At 32.5% G+C, this 18,663-nt stretch overlaps 2 protein-coding genes across 2 annotated transcripts; both read right to left on the bottom strand.

The window, feature by feature from the left end:
- Positions 1–7,801: 7,801 nt before the first annotated feature.
- Polr2E (DNA-directed RNA polymerases I, II, and III subunit Rpb5) lies at positions 7,802–14,815 on the bottom strand. The gene is made up of 6 exons (XM_072536536.1): positions 14,623–14,815; positions 14,470–14,558; positions 14,234–14,412; positions 13,209–13,371; positions 12,650–12,728; positions 7,802–7,915 (listed from the first exon to the last, which is right to left on the bottom strand). The coding sequence occupies exons 1-6, from the start codon at positions 14,677–14,679 to the stop codon at positions 7,850–7,852; spliced, it is 633 nt and encodes a 210-aa protein (XP_072392637.1). The 5' UTR covers positions 14,680–14,815; the 3' UTR covers positions 7,802–7,849.
- Positions 14,816–16,613: 1,798 nt separating this feature from the next.
- Positions 16,614–18,487, bottom strand: RpL12 (ribosomal protein L12). The gene is made up of 4 exons (XM_072534397.1): positions 18,327–18,487; positions 18,167–18,240; positions 17,915–18,095; positions 16,614–16,845 (listed from the first exon to the last, which is right to left on the bottom strand). Exons 1-4 carry the CDS (start codon positions 18,361–18,363, stop codon positions 16,640–16,642), a joined length of 498 nt encoding a protein of 165 aa, XP_072390498.1. The 5' UTR covers positions 18,364–18,487; the 3' UTR covers positions 16,614–16,639.
- Positions 18,488–18,663: the final 176 nt, after the last annotated feature.

The following is an 18,663-nucleotide window of genomic DNA, read 5'->3' as shown; positions in this document are numbered from 1 at the left end:
TTTTCAACTCTGTCGATATATGGCTTTGAATGTGAGTGAATCTCTAAAGCTTTTGTATTAGAGATAATCGTTTTAAAAGGTCTGAACAATATGTGCCTCGACGACAATAATCGAAGCAGGTAGTCGTAGAAAAAGACATTGAAGTGTAATAACTTAGAGACTCTTCGTACGGAAAAGAAAAAGATAAGAAAATTTTATTATCATAAGAAGATAAATTTCTAAAGACTTTGAAAAAATTGGAATATGCCAAAACAATATTTATCTGAATGTATTAAATGAAAGATTATTTTTTTTAATATTTAAGAACAAAGTTGCATCCATCCGAAGGTTACTAGCAATATTTTTGTGACATTTGTAACAATTTAATTTGTGTGTACTTAACATGTTTTTACATTTTAAGTAACCTAATAAATTGTCCGGAATAAAATTTTTATTAAGTAATGCTTTAAGGTTATTTAGAAAATTTTAAGGTCTTTGAATTACATAGTTAGGTCGGTCTATCAGGAAGTGCGGTCGGTCTATCTATTCAAATAGAACTCGGAAATTTCAAAAATTTAATTGAATTCCTTAACTGCGGTTTAGATGCCTATTTGCACCAACAACACAATAGATTAAAACTAAAAAAATCCTAACACAAATTGTGAACAAGTGTTTATTTTTTTTTTCATGAAAACTGTCTCACTGTGTACCTGTATACAGTACACAGTGAGACAAGGGTATTTCAGTTTCCTTATCGAACATTGAGTCCCGAAAATTTTATACCAAATTTAATAATGTTGCATTGTCTGGATCTGGAAGCACAAATACCACATCTGGCTTTCTTATAACAGACACTAATCAAACACAGCACTTTGAACTCTTTATCCTGTATTTTAACTTCGGTAATTAAAAGAAAAATTAAAAAATATGCAATAATACGAGGTATTATAGCTATATTGTTACCTGTAACTTTTCCAACATAGTCTATTCTACCAGGAAACCGTATGAGCACAAATATTCCTTCTGTTATTGGAATATTCGAATCTTGATCCAGCATAAAATTTTCTTTATCCATTTCCATGTTTAAGGATTCCTCTTTATATTCGACTTCCTCTTAACTTTGACTTGTATCACTTTCTTGGGAAATATTTCTGCTTTTCGATGGTACCTTCACGTTTTTCCCTTTTTTAACGATTTTAATTCATTCATATAATAGGTTTTAGTTTTTTGGCTCATTGCCTTCTTTTGTTCTTTTTCTTCAATAAGTAATTTCATCCTAATACCTCGCTTCAAAAAGGGAGACAAATCGGACCCGGAAAATTACAGAGGAATTAATTTATTAAACACAACACTCAAATTAACAACCAAAGTGATAACAAATAAATTGAATGAAGTTATAACACTAGCAGAAGAACAACAAGGTTTTAAGTCGGGAAGATCATGCACCGACACTATATTTATAATGAGGCAAGTGCAAGAGAAGTCATTAGAATACAACAAACCGGCATATCATGTTTCGTGGATCTTACAAAGGCATTTGACCGGATAAAATTAAAAGACGTTATCCACTTACTGAATGCAAGAGACATACGTCTAGGAATAATCAAAACGATCAAAAATATCTACCAAAACAACACAATAAAAGTAAAAGTAGAAGAAGAACTAACCGACCCTATTGAAGCTGGCAATGGGATAAGACAGGGAGATTCCCTGAGTCCTCTAATGTTCAACCTGATTATGGACGAAATAATAAAAAAAGTAAGAACTAAAAAAGGATACCAAATGGGAGAAAACCAACTTAAAATAATCTGCTATGCAGACGACGCAATACTACTCTCTCAAAGTGAAGATGATTTACAACATATGCTGCACCAATTTAATATAACCGCCAGAAAATTTAACATGTTAATTTCCCCAACAAAGACAAAATGCATGGTTATAACAGCAAATTTACTAAGATGTAAATTGGAGCTGGAAGGTCAGATAATAGAACAAGTGATGGAGTTTAAATATCTAGGCATCACATTATCTAGCTACGGAAAGCTCGAAACCGAAGTGGAAGATCAAGTGAATAGAGCAAACAGAGCCGCAGGCTGCCTAAACGAAACAATTTGGAGAAATAAAAATATCGGGAAAGAAACGAAAGGCATAATTTACAAACTCAATACTAAGGCGTTCGAAGGGAGATGTGGCTTTTATAAGCTTTGGAAAAAGCCCCTCGTTCTTAAAGTACCTCAGCTTAATTTTAGCACATACCCCACAGTCACGAGTCATAGTCTTGACTTCATTGAGAGAGAAGGCAAATTCTTTGATTTTATCCCATGAAACATACGTGTTACTCCTGGATGACAAAGTGCAGTGTGAAGTGACTTGAGTTTTGATGCACCTGCCGCCGTGGTAGTAGCATCAGAGCAGATGCGCGATAAAGCATCCGCTGCTTGGTTGTCTTTTCCTGGTCGATACACAATGTCATATTTATAAGGTGCCAATTCAAGTCGCCATCTTTGTATTTTCTCATTTTTAATCTTGCTGGAATGCTTCGTGTTGAACATAAATGTTACAGACTTTTGATCAGTAATGATTTTGAAAGGCTTCCCTATAAGAAAATGGCGCCACTTCTTTAGAGATTCAAATCCTGAATACTCTTTTGTTAAACGAGGTGAAGGGGAAATACTAGAGATACCAGGTCAAGAATCAGTGTTCGTAGAAGACCCACATGAGTTACATTCGAGTCTTAATGATTCCTCATCCAATACAACCACGCAAAACATGCAGCCCCTGGCAGGAGACAACAGAGCTTATCGCCTCCTTCAGCACTACCTAGAAGATCTGAAAGAATTCGTCAGTTACCACGGTATTTGGAAGATTATAGTGTGGGAGAATGATGTGATATTAACCTCCTTAGTATTGCTTTGGCTGTAGACTTCTAATATTGTAAGCAACTTTATGCTGTCAGTGTTTGACAGAAGTCACTGTCACTGCCATATTAATTTCTATTGTTTTTGTTAACATTATATGTACAATTTATGTTGATTAATATTGTTCTGAAGCTATTTTCTTGTGGCATTTTAAATTAATTTATATTTAAATGGGAATAAGCCACAATTAAAGGTTAAAATACGTTTATTGACGTTTCAATTTCCACTTCGGAAATCGTTCTCAAAATACAAACATTAGTAAAAAAAACAAAATTTGTTTAATTTACTAATGTTTGTATTTTGAGAACGATTTCCGAAGTGAAAATTGAAACGTCAATAAACGTATTTTAACCTTTAATTGTGGCTTATTCCCATTTAAATATAAATTATGTTGATTAAATTGAAATGATGAAGCAAAACCTAGGATATAAGGTGGCAGTGACAGTGACTTCTGTCAAACACTGACAGCATAAAGTTGCCTACAATATTAGAAGTCTACAACCAAAGCAATACTAAGGAGGTTAATATCACATCACCCTGTTAACTATTTTTGCAGATATGTGACACTCTGCATTATCATAAATCAATAGAGAAGGATTATTTATTGAACTATTTGTTTGTATGATAAAATGTTCCAATACCTCGACAAATAATTCGGAATTCATCCAGCCGCTTTGTGCTGCTAACCCTAATGTATCGGAAGGAGCACCTTGTAACATATGCGGCTAAAAAGATTTCCTAGGAAATACTAGGACTGGTGCCAGTGAAATTCCAGCAGCAGAAACAATGGCACACATTGTAACCAGCTCACCTCGTTCACCACTCGTACAATGGTTTACGTGCTTGACATCCTTTGTTGCAATAATCTTTTTAGGGTTCTGAACAGTGGTGAGCCCGGTTTTATCTAAATTAAAAGTTCTCGATCCTTGGGAAAGTGAAGGGTTTTTATTCAATGTATTACTAATTACATAATCGGATTCTCTCGTAGTAAGATTTGGGGGCACAGAGGTTATTGTTGTAATAATTGATGTACTTGTTGATAAAAGTATTACAGAAGAGATGTTTGTTTATATTTGAGGCTATAGAAACTATAGATGTGGCATGAACTAAAGTTAAGTGTATTCTTCGGTAGTGTAGAGGTGGTTCGCCGGCTTCGCTCAGTGTGCTTTCGGTGGGAGTTGTCCGGAAGGTTCCAAGTGCAATAAATTCTAATACCATCGTTGTGTATGCTGTCAACTTTTTAATTAATGTTTTTGAAGCTGATGCACTCTTCCTTGTGGCACCTTCAACGAGTAGTATGCCTCTGCAATCACAAATACTTGTTGCAAGAATTTTCCCAGCAGAAATAGGGCATTTTCGCCTTTGCTTGCTTAGACTGTGGGATGTAATGATGCACCCACGTCTGATTACAGACGACAATGTGCCTCAAGAAGTCATCTCCCTCTGTTCGATATCGTGTCAAAAGTCTTTCACGTGCGGCAAGATGGTTTACTTTATAATCTTTCGTTAACAGGCGAGGAATCCACCTTGCTGTTACCCAAATCATTTGAAATTATTGATTCCCATATTGTTTTTTGTGCTTGTCCGCTGTCGGTGTGCATAGGTCTCATTTTGTACTGACTAGACCATCGGAAAATCATTTATGCCAGTCGTAGATTTCTGTTTTTTGAAAGAGTTTTTTCAGTGAACTGTGCAGTTAGTTGATGTAAAATTTCGGCAGGTTTTACGCCCTTCTGCGACGAAATTTTAATAATACTCTGCTCAACAGACGTATGTACATCTTGCTCAGAGATGATAGATATTACTAACAACCAAACAATCTCCTATGGCGAGCCGATTTGAGAAATCTTTCTCTATCCTGTGCGGCTCTCAGTAAGGATTAAGTATTGAGACCGGTCCAATCTCTGATGTTGTTTAACCATGAAAAGGTTTTCTATGTGGATCCCTGCTTCTTTCAATCCCCACCCAACATATATCAAGACGTAACGTTACTCACTTCACCTAGAGAGAGTTTTAAAAAGAGTCCTGTTCATATTTAATGCCTGGTGGTCATATCATCGGCCCATATGGTTTAGGGACCAGGAACGAACGAGGCACACGCTTTGTTGAATTTTGCTAAGAGAACAACCTGGTGGTTCTTAACACATGGTTTAAATTACCTAAAAGACGTCTATATACGTGGAGGTCTGCTCAAGATTGCGAAGGAAATATTGTGAGGAACCAAATCGACTACATTACAATTAACAAAAGGTTCCGTAATGGTATTCTAAATGTAAAAACGTACCCAAGCTGTGACATAAATTCAGACCACAATCCTGTAGTCGCAACCATCCGATTAAAACTTAAAAGAGTAGACAAGGCTAAACCCAGTCAGAGAATAGCATGGAGTAGTGCTAACCAAGGACAGCAACAGAAGTATGAAGACATGGTAGACACGCAGTTAGAGTCTAAGACAATAGCTCCCGCTAAAGAGAAGACAGTAAAAGAAAACATTGAAGATATGTGGGGGAAAATTAAAATTAAAAATACTGTCTTGGAGGCAGTAGACCAAAGTATACAGAAATAAAACCGTAAACATAGAAAACCATGGATGACAAACGAAATATTACAAATTATGGAGAGGAGACGGATGGTAAAAAAGAAAAACCTAACAAGATACAAAGAACTTAACAGGGAAACTGAGAAAAAAATAAATGTAGCTAAGGAAGAGTGGATGAAAGAAAAATGTAAAGAGGTAGAAGATCTGCAAATGAAGCATAAAGATAGAGAACTACACAGAAAGGTTAAAGAAGTAGCTGGAATATGGAAACCCAAACACTTATCGATTGTAACAAACAAAAAAAAAAAATAAAAATTGACCCTGAAAAACAAAAAGAAATATGGGAGCAATATCTTAAAGATTTGTTTGGTGATCAGAGAACAGAAGAGCCCCCAAAAATAGATACAGATGAAAAATTAAACATTCTCACCGAAGAAGTTCTGCAGGCAATAAAAGACGCAAAGAACAAGGCACCCGGCGAAGACCTAATAACAACCGAACATTTTAAACACCTAAGTGATAATGCTGTCAGGAAATTAACATCCCTCTACAACATTATATATGAACATGGCATAATACCGCATGACTGGCTAACATCCACATATATAGCTCTTCCTAAGATACAAAAAGCAAGGAAATGTGAAGACCATCGAACTGTATCCCTAATGAGTCATGCCGCTAAGATTTTTATGCGAATAATTTATAACCGAATTCAAAATAAGTGTGAAGAATACCTGAGTCGTTCTCAATATGGCTTTAGAAAGGGTAAAGGCACTAGAGAAGCAATTATGGGATTGACACTGATGGCGGAAAAGTATCTTGAGGTTCAAAAACGGCTGTATGTGTGCTTTGTCGATTATAGAAAGGCCTTTAACCGCATCAAACACGTAAAATTGATCGAGGTGCTAAAAGAAGTAGGGTTGGACGGACATGACATAGCTATCATAAGTAATACATACTGGAACCACACAGGATTCGTTCGAACAGAGAACGGAAACACCAAGTACATCAACATAGAACGAGGAGTGTGTTAAGGGTGCATTTTATCCCCCTATTATTTAATGTATATGCCGTAATAGTATTAGCAGAAACAGAAGACCAGCTAAATATATTAATGAACATATTATCAGAAGAAAGTCACAGGCTGGGCTTGGACATTAACTTTTCCAAAACCAAAATTCTGGTATTCCACAAAAACCCCCACGAACAAGTTACACCTAACATATAAATAAATGGTATCCCCCTTCAGAATTCCCAAAGCTTCATATACCTGGGCAGAGAACTAATATAGTCAACTAGACCACTCAAAAGAAATTAGAAGACGCATTGAAATAGCAAGATCTGGTTTCATTAATATGCGTAAAATGCTCTGTAACCCCAAGCTATCAGTCTCAATAAGATTGAGAACACTAAAGTGTTATGTGTGGTCTCTATTACTATATGGCTGTGAGACCTGGACATTAAAACAGTATGACGTCAACAAATTAAATTCATTTGAAATGTGGATGTACCGCCGAATGCTAAGAATAAGCTGGACCAGCAGAACTACGAATGAAGAAGTACTGAGAGCAATGAACACACGCCCTCATCTGGTCAATACTATCAAAATTAGAAGGACGTCATACTAGGACACATAATGCGCCATAGGGAATTTGAGCAGCTCCAAGTAATATTAGAAGGCAAGATTAAAGGTAAAAGGGGCATAGGACGAAAGAAAAATCTTGGCTACGAAACATCAGAGATTGTACCCACACAAAAGGAAATGAATTAATTCATCAAGCTCAGAATAGAGTGAAATTTGCCATATTTATCGCCAACCTCAACAGAGAAGGCACTTAGGAGGAGGAGGAGGTCATATTAAAATTCCAAATGAAGACAATTCAGTGTTATTATAAATTATAACGTCTCAAAATATTTGAAACAGTTATGCAAAAATATAATTTTTTTAGAGTTGTAGAATATCTCAATATTATTTATAGCAAATGGTCAATTTATACATGATAGATGATTCTTCTCTTATAATTGTATGTTGTTTGTAATCATTTATGTAACCCGTTTCTTCAAATTGATTTTGTATTATTATAGTCTCCAAAGTATTGCGGATAATCCATACATTTTGGTTATCTACATATAAGGTAAGGTAACTTTGGAAAGAAATAAACCATTATAAAGATTATTTATTAAAATTACATTCATACTATAAAAAATACTTAACAAGCTAATCGGTAAAAAATATAACGTCCTGCTGTATCGGAAGACCGAATAATTTTTAGTCCAAAGTCCGTATGTCCAAAGTATTGCGGATAATCCATACATTTTGGTTATCTACATATAAGGTAAGGTAATTTTGAAAAGAAATAAACCATTATACAGATTTTATTTATTAAAATTACATTCATACTATAAAAAATACTTAACAAACTAATCGGTAAGAAATATAACGTCCTGCTGTCTCGGAAGACCGAATAATTTTTACAACCTGTAACAAAAAATATTAAAGAGTTAAAGATAAGATATACGATGTGTCCACGAATGATGTTTCTCCAAGAGGAGAAACTTTTTTATTATTATTTTTAACAAAAAATGTCATTATTGATAAAAAAAAATGTTTGTCCTAAAACCATATATGCAGTGCACTCTCAATACAAATGAACCAGTCATTCATAAGTTTTTACCAATGAATGCACAAAAGTCAAGCCTCATATTGTTCTGAAGCTATTTTCTTGTGGCATTTTAAAGTAATTACTATTTAACTAGGAATAAGCCATAAGATAATATATAATAAGATTTAATAATATTAAGATTTCCGAAGTGGAAATTGAAATGTCAATAAACGTACTTTAAACGTACAGTTAAATAGTAATTAGTCAAGCCTCATATCAGGATCATAATCTTGGAAGGTCTCGATAAATTTAGGTTTGATGCATTCTGCTTTTTGCATGAATATTTTTTGCAAGTAAGTGGCTCTCGATAAAACCAACTTCCAGCTGCTCTTTTTGTAAACTTAGCCTATGATTTTGCAGTATTGCATAGCTAGGACAGCTATGCAATAATGCTATCATCATCCTCATCGGACAGCTGGTTCCTAAAAAACTGATACGATTCTTAAAGCGTATTTTGTAGAAAATTGAGTAGCGTATTTTGAAGGATAAATACTTATTATTTACATACTGTCACTGTCACTGCCAAATCTTAAAATTTGTGAGATAACTTATTCTGTTCAACCTCAACAAAAGGCTTCACATGCTGGCAAAGAACTTAAAGCAAGAATTGTATCGAAATTAAAAGATGGTTGGTCACTATCTGCCATAGCGAACCATTTTAACGTAAGCAGAACAACAGTTTTTAATATTAATAAAAGATGGAGAGAACAAGAAACTCTCCAAAGAAAGCAAGGTTCTGGAAGACCAAAAATATCTACCGCTCATGAAGATCGTACGCTTTTGGAGAGATTAAAAGAGAATCCGTTTGAAGATGCAAAAACTGCAAGAATTGTGTCAGAGTTTCCGGGAAGAAAGACAACAACTTGGCGCAGAATTAAAGCATCCCGTCTTAGGTACCGAACTGCAGCAAAAAAACAAGCTCTTACACCACAAAAGAAGCAATCAAGACTTATATTTGCTTTAAACCATCAGCTACAAAATCAAGATTTTTGGGACAGGGTAATATTTACAGATGAGAAAATTTTTCAATCTAAAAAGGGCAAAATTGGGGCGTATAGACCAGATAATAATAGATTTAATCCTGTATATGTTGACGGATATCGAGCAGCTGGTCATTTCAGCGCCAATGTATGTGGATGGACTTCATCTAGAGGAATGGGAATGGTATGGCGTGTTGATGGCAGGTTTGTTGGGCAGACTTATCTGAATATTCTAGAAAACATCATGTTTTCCAGTGTAGAACAGTTGTATCCAGAAAATAATTTTATCCTCCAACAAGATAATTGTCTTGTTCACACTGCAAATATAATAAACCAGTGGCTCCAGAATAACAACATCGGAACCTTATCATGGCCCAGCTACAGTCCAGATTTAAACCCAATCGAGAATGTATGGAGGGTTATTATAAAACAGTTGTCTCGGCGTAATTTTATACCTCAAAATGCTGAAGAGCTGTGGCGCGGTATACAACAGGTTTGGGAAGAGCTCTCTGAAGAAGACAATTTCATAGTTCCTTTCACACAGATGGACCGAAGACTACAAGCTGTTATCAATGCTGATCGATATATTACAAGATATTAATTTTATTTTTACAAACCTAAATTTAGTACAGTTTTGCTCTTCTAGACCCTCGCTTTCTTTCAAGAGTTTCTTGTTACCTCAATTTTTTATTAATAGAAAAACTGTGGTTCTGCTTATCTTAAAATGTTTTGCTGCCTCTGATAGTGCCAAGTTATCTTTTAATTTGGTTACAATTCTTGCTTTAATATATTGTTGAGTTAAGTCGTTTTATTCCTTAATAATAATAAAAATAATAACAACCCTATTTTATGTAAAAACTATCATTTTTATATACTCTTTATAAAATGCAGGAATTCAAAATAATATCAAAATTTAGACCTTAATAATTATTAGAATTTATGAATTAACATATGTAATTGTTTGTTTGTTTATTTTATTATTTGTCTGTCATAATAAATACAATATAATGTCAGACCAATCAAATACGCTGCTCAAAATGATCAAATCTTACTAAGAGTCGTATCAGTTTTTTTAGGAACCAGCTGTACATCTTTTTCAATTTTTTTTATCTTCAAAAGATCATGTCTCATTAAATTTGTTTAATATTTAATACCTGTACGAAACTGCCCTAATACCACAGCCCTTTACAAGATGTATTATTTAATGAAGAGTTAGTACTGTTAAAAAAGAATGACAATTTTAAAATTGTTTACCGGAGTTCACAGTAACTTAGGTGCATTGTAAATGCCACTCACTAGATTATTGATGGAAACTTCAATCATTATATTATTATCATCACATTTCCAAACTTAGTGCAAAAACTCAGGGATTTACATAAAATTGACTATAAAATGAAGCAGGTTTTGAAAAACAAAGTTTAATTTCTTTTATGAAGTTTGAGAAAACTTTTTTTCAAGAATGACATTTTCACTATAAACAAAAAAAGTTTCTACTGTTGGGCATCTCATCCTGTATTATAATCATATTTCAATTTCAGTTTCCTTACTGCATTGGTACCATACAGAAATCTTTGGAATGACATTGCTTTGCACGATATTTATGAATTAAAGTATAAGTTTGCAATAATTTTGAAAAACATTTTGAAATTAAAAATTGAACACAAGCAATTCAGCGTAATAGCAGTAAAATTTTTTTATTTTTTAATACTTTTATACCCTCTAATATCAATACATACGAAGAATATATTCCAAATGCAGTTATACCTTCTTTGTAGAGTTTCTCTTGAATTATTGCAATGTAATCATCTACAGAAACAATGGATTATTAATTGGATAATTTTTCGACTGTTCTAACAACCATTCAAATTTCGTCATTTTGTGTCATGTGGAACAATTTCACCCAATCATGTCAACATTAGACTGATAATTGCATTCAGTGCAATTTTCAATCCCTATGACAACACGATCGAGTTTGACAACTTCATTCAAATAAATTTCAAAATGTCAAAATGTAATGTTAACTTAAATTTTAATAATTTTACTTTCACTAACTGTACTTTTAATAAATAAATGTTTCGTTATGTTGAGTTATGATTTTTTTTTTTTCGAAAAATTATCCGCCGAATATCCCTCGGACATTGATGAATGCCTCATAATTTCATGACAAATTTCTCAAGCTCGTTACTTGGTAACAGCACTCAGCCTTCAGCTTCGGGCTGTTACCAAGGAACGAGCTTTCTATTGTCATGAAATTATCTCGTCTGTTATCAATGTCCTAGGGATATTACTACTGACAATTGACCTGCAATGTATGTCTTAACTTTTGTATGTATAAAATCATCATCATCATTTTGGCTTTACAACCCTGTATGGGTCCTAGCCTCCCCAAGAATTTTTCTCCAGTCGTCCCTATCCATCGCCTTCCTCCGCCAAGCATGTATTTCGATATTTCTCATGTCTTCATCGATGTTATCTAGGAATCTTGTTCTGGGTCTTCCTCTTCTTCTTTGACCGATGGGTCTATCAAGGAGCGTTTTTCTAGCTGGGTTGGTTTGCTCCATCCGCATTACATGGCCTACCCACCTCAGACGTCCTATCTTTATGTGTTTATGTATAAAATACCAGGAAGAAAATATTGGAAATAGAGTGGATGTTCCAACAGAGTTCATAGTACAGATCACTCAATTTGCCCATTGGCAACAGACTATTGTAAAAAGGTGCATTTGTTCTAATGAAAAAGGATTACTTTATGAAGCCAGCCTGATTCCATGACTGCTTGAATCCAGTTTCAGTAATGTACAACCAGAAAGACTCACTTCATATTAAAAAAGAACTGATGCTGTGACCTTATCTGCTGATGGCAAGTCCTGGCCTTCTTTGGAGCTGTAGAATTGGCATGTTTCATATACATATTGTACAATATGGATGTAAAAAGTGACTTTTCAATGCACAAAGCACTGTTCAGGAAATGTGTGTGTCATCCACATTGTGAAAATGTAGCACTCTTCTGCAAAGCTTCTTCATGTTCAATTTTGATGAAAAAGCCTAATATGTTTTTTTTTTTGGTATTCTTTGAGAATTTGCAAATTTCACATAATTTTATATGCCAATCTTCTAAAACAAAATCATATACTTTGGCAATTAGTTTCTGTATCAATATAATTTGATGGATCCATTGAAATAATGGACCATTTGATGATACTTTTAGAGTGATGTGTAAATTTTATTCACAGTGGAACTTATAAACTTCTATCTAGAATAACTGTAATTTTACTTGGCTTCTACTTCTACTAACATATGTAATAATAGAATGCAATCAATTACTTGGCTCATCAAGCCAAGAATTTATTAAATGATATAATATATATAAAAGATTAAAAAATTCAGTCTAAAAAACCAGAAATGTTGTCTTAGCAACTCTGCTGATGTATACATTTAGATTTCAATATAATTTCCAATACTATAATGTTGTATTCATAATTTCTCAAGAAGGTTGTATTGAAGGCAGAGTAGTTGATGCTTCTTTAAACTAATTTAAACTAAGGATAATTATATAAAGGTAACACTCACCTGTCCTCTTTTTAGTCCAAAATATCTTGCAACTGGATCACCAGCTTGGATTCTCATTAACATATTTTCCTTTAATTTACTACAGAATATGTTAAGGAAATTTTTATATCAAAATATTTATAATCCCCGAATAAAATCTATTTTACTGACTCTTGAAATAAACTATTAAAAAAGCTATGAATAACAAATGGAAAATAGAATAGAAAATACCAATAAAATATCTAAGTAGAATACATTTATTAACTAAAAGAATAAAACAGAATAAGAATACTAACTACTATGGTCTGGAAACATAAATATGATAAGGAAACATTTAAAAAAAATTATGGAAAAAACAATTTGAAAATTTAAAGAAAACAACAGAAATGTTGTGTAAACGAATATAGTTAAGAATCAAAAAGTGCAAGAGAGTTTAAAATGTAACTACAAATACAGGCTAAAATGCACCAAACAATAAAAGTTATATCATAAAAACAGATTAAAGACAAATCACAAGCAGCCAATCTTTATGTTATCTATCTTTGGTTTATGAACATAAAATCTATATAAAAAAGGATACTATCTCGCCAACAACTCTTGTTTTTCTTCTGGTGTCATTACCACATGTTCTGGTACCAATTCATGTTCAGTAATATTGATCAACAACTCGGATTCCAAAAATTGTTCCAATATATATTTTGGAGCCATATCAACTAGTGACTGCTTAGCAGATGGTGTCATACCTACAAAAAAAAACAAGTACAAATACAAGTAAGTTAATAATGTCACTGTTCCCATGGTAAAATATACCAGGAGTCTACTGCATCTAATGCTATTTTAAGATGAAAATAAAATCTACCCTTGAATCACATTTGATTCATGGATAGAATATGTATTAAGTACTCACTTAGATTATTTAAATCATATATGATTCATTGGACAGCGAAGTTGTTAAATAACTGCATGGCTAATATAGTAAACAAATAAACAAAAATATTGCACAACATTGTGTTAATATATAAATTAACCAGAGACACATCCAAGACATGTCCAGGAATATATTTTCTAGCAAATGGAATTCTGCAGTTTCAAAAACTGAATTGAAACTAAATATATTTGTACTTTAACATGTAAGCGTGGGCCATTATAAAATGGTTTCTCTATCAGAACAAAACACTATACCTACCTATAAAAGATCTACTCTATACTGTAGCCTGATAGGTATGCTCAGGCTCAGTCTCAGATACAACTAGTGTGTACCAGTGTGGTACACACAGGGTCAACATATTAAAAATATGTCACAGAATAGTTGTAAAAATGAGGCAGGTAGAGAAGTAGGTATTTAATCCCTCAAGGAATCAAAAAAGCAATGTATTAAAGGCATATACATTTTATTAAGGTACTGAGGAATTTTAAATTCAGTCAGTCTCACTACGACATACTAAAAGAGTATGAAGTTGAGTAAGAGACTAAAGAGTATGAATGTTTAAACATATTAAAGTAAAGAGATCAATAACACTTATAAGGTAAGGTATGATCTTTGGAACAAATGATGAAAAAGCTGTCTTTTCTTGGTACAATGTATATTTAATCGTTTCTACTTACCTGCTTGAACAACAATAATAGCTCTATGAATATTTTCTTCCTGCATACGAGAACAATAGGTTTTAATAGTTTTTATTCCAATTTTTGGTTCATCTGGAAAAAATACAAACAACTGGTCTGTAGGATCGTCATTGTGAGCTACCAATACAATTAAATCACTTCTTGACGGCCTTTTCTCGCTGAAAATAAATATTTAAGTTAGTTACTCAGAACTACATAAGTTAGTTAATGTTTACCTGGGTTTGTCTCCAAACTGTTCCTTAAATTGTTCTAATGTTTGATCCAATTCATCTTGAGTTACTAGGTAGCCTCTATCGTGACATAACTATAAAAAGAAAGTTATGACCAATTTTAAATATGTATTTTATTAAATAAAATAATCATCTTACCTGCATGACAGTTTTTCTGATTCTCCATAGTTTATACGTTTCAGCTTCATCATCCATTATTTATTTAACAATGCAAATTCAGAATTTTAATATGAAATGTATAATTTGGAAATAAAGTTTCCAAAATAGTACAGTACTTTTGTTGATGCTTGTCTTATTTTCACTACAAGATCTAACCTGAAAAGTTTTTAGTGGTTTAAATCTTCTTCTGTTTACCTTATGAGCGACAGAATAAAAATCCAGCAAATATCATTATCATACTCTCTATAGTAAAACGCCGAGAAGAGCGTCACGTAACTAGGGCCACGCGTACCGTAAGAAAATAGCGGTTCTTAACTACCCTCAATCTATTTGTTTCTAGTCATCATATATTTACTCTAAGTAAGTGTAAATTAAAAACTGCATGAAAAATAATTATTAAAATACATACATTAAATGAGAAGTAAAAAATTAAAAGAATATATGTTAAAAGGTACTCGTTTTAAAATAATTTCATATAAATACAATAATTATTTTTAAACATCTTTATAATAATCAAATTTACTATCAAATGATATTTATTTACATTATTATTATATTAATTTAATATTTCGTCTGAGTTTAACGGATCTGTCAAAACTAAACAACGTTTGCTTTGTTAATACGTTAGCAGGTGGCGTTAGGAGCAAACAGAATAATTTATTGAATTATATATGTTTAAAATATGGATAATAAATAAATACTAAAACTACTTACTTTATTCAATTTTAAAAATACAGCATGAAGCTTCGCGCTATTCTACTGTACCGCTTACTGTGCCATCTTTTTTTAACATTAGCACATACATTTAAAATTTGAGTTCCAAATAAATAACACTTTAAAAATTAATATTCTTGGTATACAGTTAAAAATAAAAAGACGGATAAGAAAAAAAATCGTGGCAAAAGGCAATGATATATTTTCAAAAAGCGCAGACTCATCGCTTGTGTAGGAATCGTGGGGGCAATCATGATACTATAACAAACACGTTGGTTATAGTATCATGGTTCCAATAAGACCATACCCCACTTTAAGCATTAAAGCTAATGCTAGATTCTGCCACCCTCTACATATAAATGTAAGGATGATAAGGAACACAAATTTAATATCTAAAACTTGTGTACCAGTCTAGGGATTTTAAGAGTTGAAATAAAGCAATACATGAAGATCTTCACAGACATTATAACTGAAAAAGTTGGTTTCAAACTCTCACTAAATCTCATCATACAGGTATATGAGTTATAGGTGTTGTTACAAAACGACATTGCTTAAATCACAATATGTAGGTATCCTTGTGCTTATTATACATTTTTGTGCTAAAATGTGTCTAACAGGAAAAAAGACCTTAGTGCACCTTAGAAGCGTCTACAAAGAATAATATTGTGATGTTGCAAGGGAGGTGGATATCTTACCGAAACTTTTGTGATTGATATTATATGAGCTTGTTTGTGCTGTTCTTTTTTTTTTTTCATTAGCTAAGAACTGTAATTACTATTTATCCAATGAAAACGAGCTAGAGCAAGCCCAAGGTCGAATAAGTTCAGTTTTTTATTCCTGTGAGTGCAGGCTGCTGGGGAAATATTCCAAACCAAAAGTAAGAAACAAAGAATATTTCAATCTTCTGGTTAGAATGAAAAACATGCCCTAAAGCTTCAGAAAACTAAACAATTTTCTAGATGTCTCTGCTACTACAAGTGGATTATTCTTTTATGAAGTCCCACTAACATATTATGGTGATCTAATATTAAGAGCATATTGTAATCATTTTGAAAAATATTACAGTAGTCACAGCTTCAAAACTTTAATATTTGTTAGGTGATATAGAAAGAGAACCATTATGTTTCAGCTTAGTCAGTAACATGTATTATCACCATAATCACACAAAATGAACATTAACTGAAATAAGGTGTACATGTTCTAAACAAATTCAAACGTGTTACATTTGGGCGTTAAAGGTTAAATAAAACAACTGATAACTTAGAAAAAATATTCTAATAGTTTATTCATCTGGTACTTCTATGGTTCCTTCATTAACCTCGTCAATAACATCATGTGCTGCTTTACCATCAATTGTACATCCAACTGATTGGGCTGTTCCTAAAACTTCTTTTACAGTTCCAGATAACTGTTTGGCCATTGATCTGGGCCTCATTTGTCTGGCAATAGCAATGATTTCATCAAAAGTAATGTTACCACTGTGTTTAACTAAAAGTAAAAATAGGTATTAATATAATTACAATACACATCCATTTAACAGTTTTGCTGAATTAGATCTTATATGACTGCTTTCCTACACAATTCAATCTTATTTAAATTAATTATATCAGCATGGTACTGCTATTTTTGTATTAAACAATGTAAGTTACTAAAAGATACCCATATTTGTACAAATTTCCTACTATAACTTACATAATTACCGAACATGACTAAATAATAGAAATGTGTACAAAACAAATATAAATACAACATGCAATATTCTCTGACTCAGTGGTATTTTGATTGTATAACTTAACAGTTAAAGGATAGCCAATTGAAGACTTTACTTAATTAGAACATTGTTTTCAATAATGAAAAATGCATGACAGGTTTTACTAATTAATATTTATAAAATTGAAGAAGTTGTGCCTTTATGGCATACATGAGAAATGTTATCGAAATAAAGATGTCTAATTTCCAAGTAAACAAGAAATTACCATACAATCAAGGGGAATATTGCTTTCAAACATCAGTATATATAAAAAGCAGTAATAAAACTAGTCAAAACATAAGAACAAAGATCATGTGCCTTCAGAAGCACATGAGAAACAATATTAAACAATGAGCACCTAGTGAAAAAACAGAATTTCGTAAAAGAGTTAGTTGTTATATTGGCTTGGTACAGGGAACAAGGCACTAAACATAGAGTAAGACCTAATGGTCAAAACCAATTCTTTATTGTAAAAAATTGAATTATATAATAAATAAAGGAGAAAAATAATAATATACAGTAAAAACAGAATTCAAAAACTTTTTTGCCAAATACTTTCAAAATTTTGTATCTATTAAGGTGTCAAGAATTGTAATTATTAGGCCAAAGTTTTCATTCATAATTTTGTTGTGACATGCTACTAATTCTTAAAGTAGATATAATGCAGTTAAGTACAAACTTTGCAGCTTGTACAGAAATATGCAGACATACACAGCTTGTACAGAAATATGCAGACATAAAACAGCCTCACATCTTATACATTCAACAAATCATTTAAATGATGTATGTTTGCTGTTATTTACTTACTGTTCTTTTGCTTCTTCCTGTCTCGTGGTGGTTCTTTAAGAGCCCTAATAATCAGGGAAGAGGCAGATGGAACTACAGAAATAGTAGCTTGACGATTTTGGATTTTCAATTGAACTGTGATTTTTAGACCTTTCCAATCAGCAGTACCTTTGGCAATATCGTCACCAACTTTTTTGGGAGACTGTAATGGAAGCACAAAGTTAACAAAACAAATGTTTTGAGATATGCATCATTTTATAGAAATTAACTTACCAAACCTAGAGGACCGATTTTAGGAGCCAAAGAAGAAGTAGCTCCCACTTCACCTCCGACACATCTCATGTAAACTGAAAACAAATATAATTCATATTTTAGTATATAACACAAACATAGGTTATATTTTATTTAGTTTTTTATTATTTTGAATACTTACCATATTTAATTTCTGTGGGATCGAATTTGGGTGGCATTTTGAATTAATTCTATATAAAATACTTATATATTAAAGGCGATTCTACGCCGATGTTTACAGATTTTTACAATGTGAAAATATTTTCACAATGGTAAATTCGAAAAAGAAATTTGACACATGACATGACAATTGACCTCTTCATTCATCTTCTGTTCGTTTCATTCAACAGTCTATAGAAGGTTAAGTTAATAAGTTAGGATTTTCATCACTTTTAAACAGTATTTAAAAAAAGTTTTATTTAAGTTTTAACTAATAATAATGGTTTTAATATATTACGTGCTATTGTAAAATATTAAAA

The sequence above is a fragment of the Diabrotica undecimpunctata genome, chromosome 6 (genome assembly GCF_040954645.1).
Source record: "Diabrotica undecimpunctata isolate CICGRU chromosome 6, icDiaUnde3, whole genome shotgun sequence".
Classification (NCBI taxonomy): Eukaryota; Metazoa; Arthropoda; class Insecta; order Coleoptera; family Chrysomelidae; genus Diabrotica; species Diabrotica undecimpunctata.
The sequence above is the reverse complement of the archived record's forward strand: the minus strand, read 5'-3'. Positions and strand labels throughout refer to the sequence as shown.

Excerpts from the sequence above, each read along its gene's own strand:
- Polr2E (XM_072536536.1), bottom strand. The coding sequence starts at position 14,679 with ATGGATGATGAAGCTGAAACGTATAAACTATGGAGAATCAGAAAAACT. Across the intron at positions 14,559-14,622 it reads TCAGAAAAACTGTCATGCAG|TTATGTCACGATAGAGGCTA; the intron begins GTAAGATGATTA and ends TTCTTTTTATAG. Across the intron at positions 12,729-13,208 it reads CAAGAGTTGTTGGCGAGATA|TAAATTAAAGGAAAATATGT; the intron begins GTATCCTTTTTT and ends CATATTCTGTAG.
- RpL12 (XM_072534397.1), bottom strand. The coding sequence starts at position 18,363 with ATGCCACCCAAATTCGATCCCACAGAAATTAAATATG. Across the intron at positions 18,241-18,326 it reads TCCCACAGAAATTAAATATG|TTTACATGAGATGTGTCGGA; the intron begins GTAAGTATTCAA and ends ATTTGTTTTCAG. Across the intron at positions 18,096-18,166 it reads AAATCGGTCCTCTAGGTTTG|TCTCCCAAAAAAGTTGGTGA; the intron begins GTAAGTTAATTT and ends CTTCCATTACAG.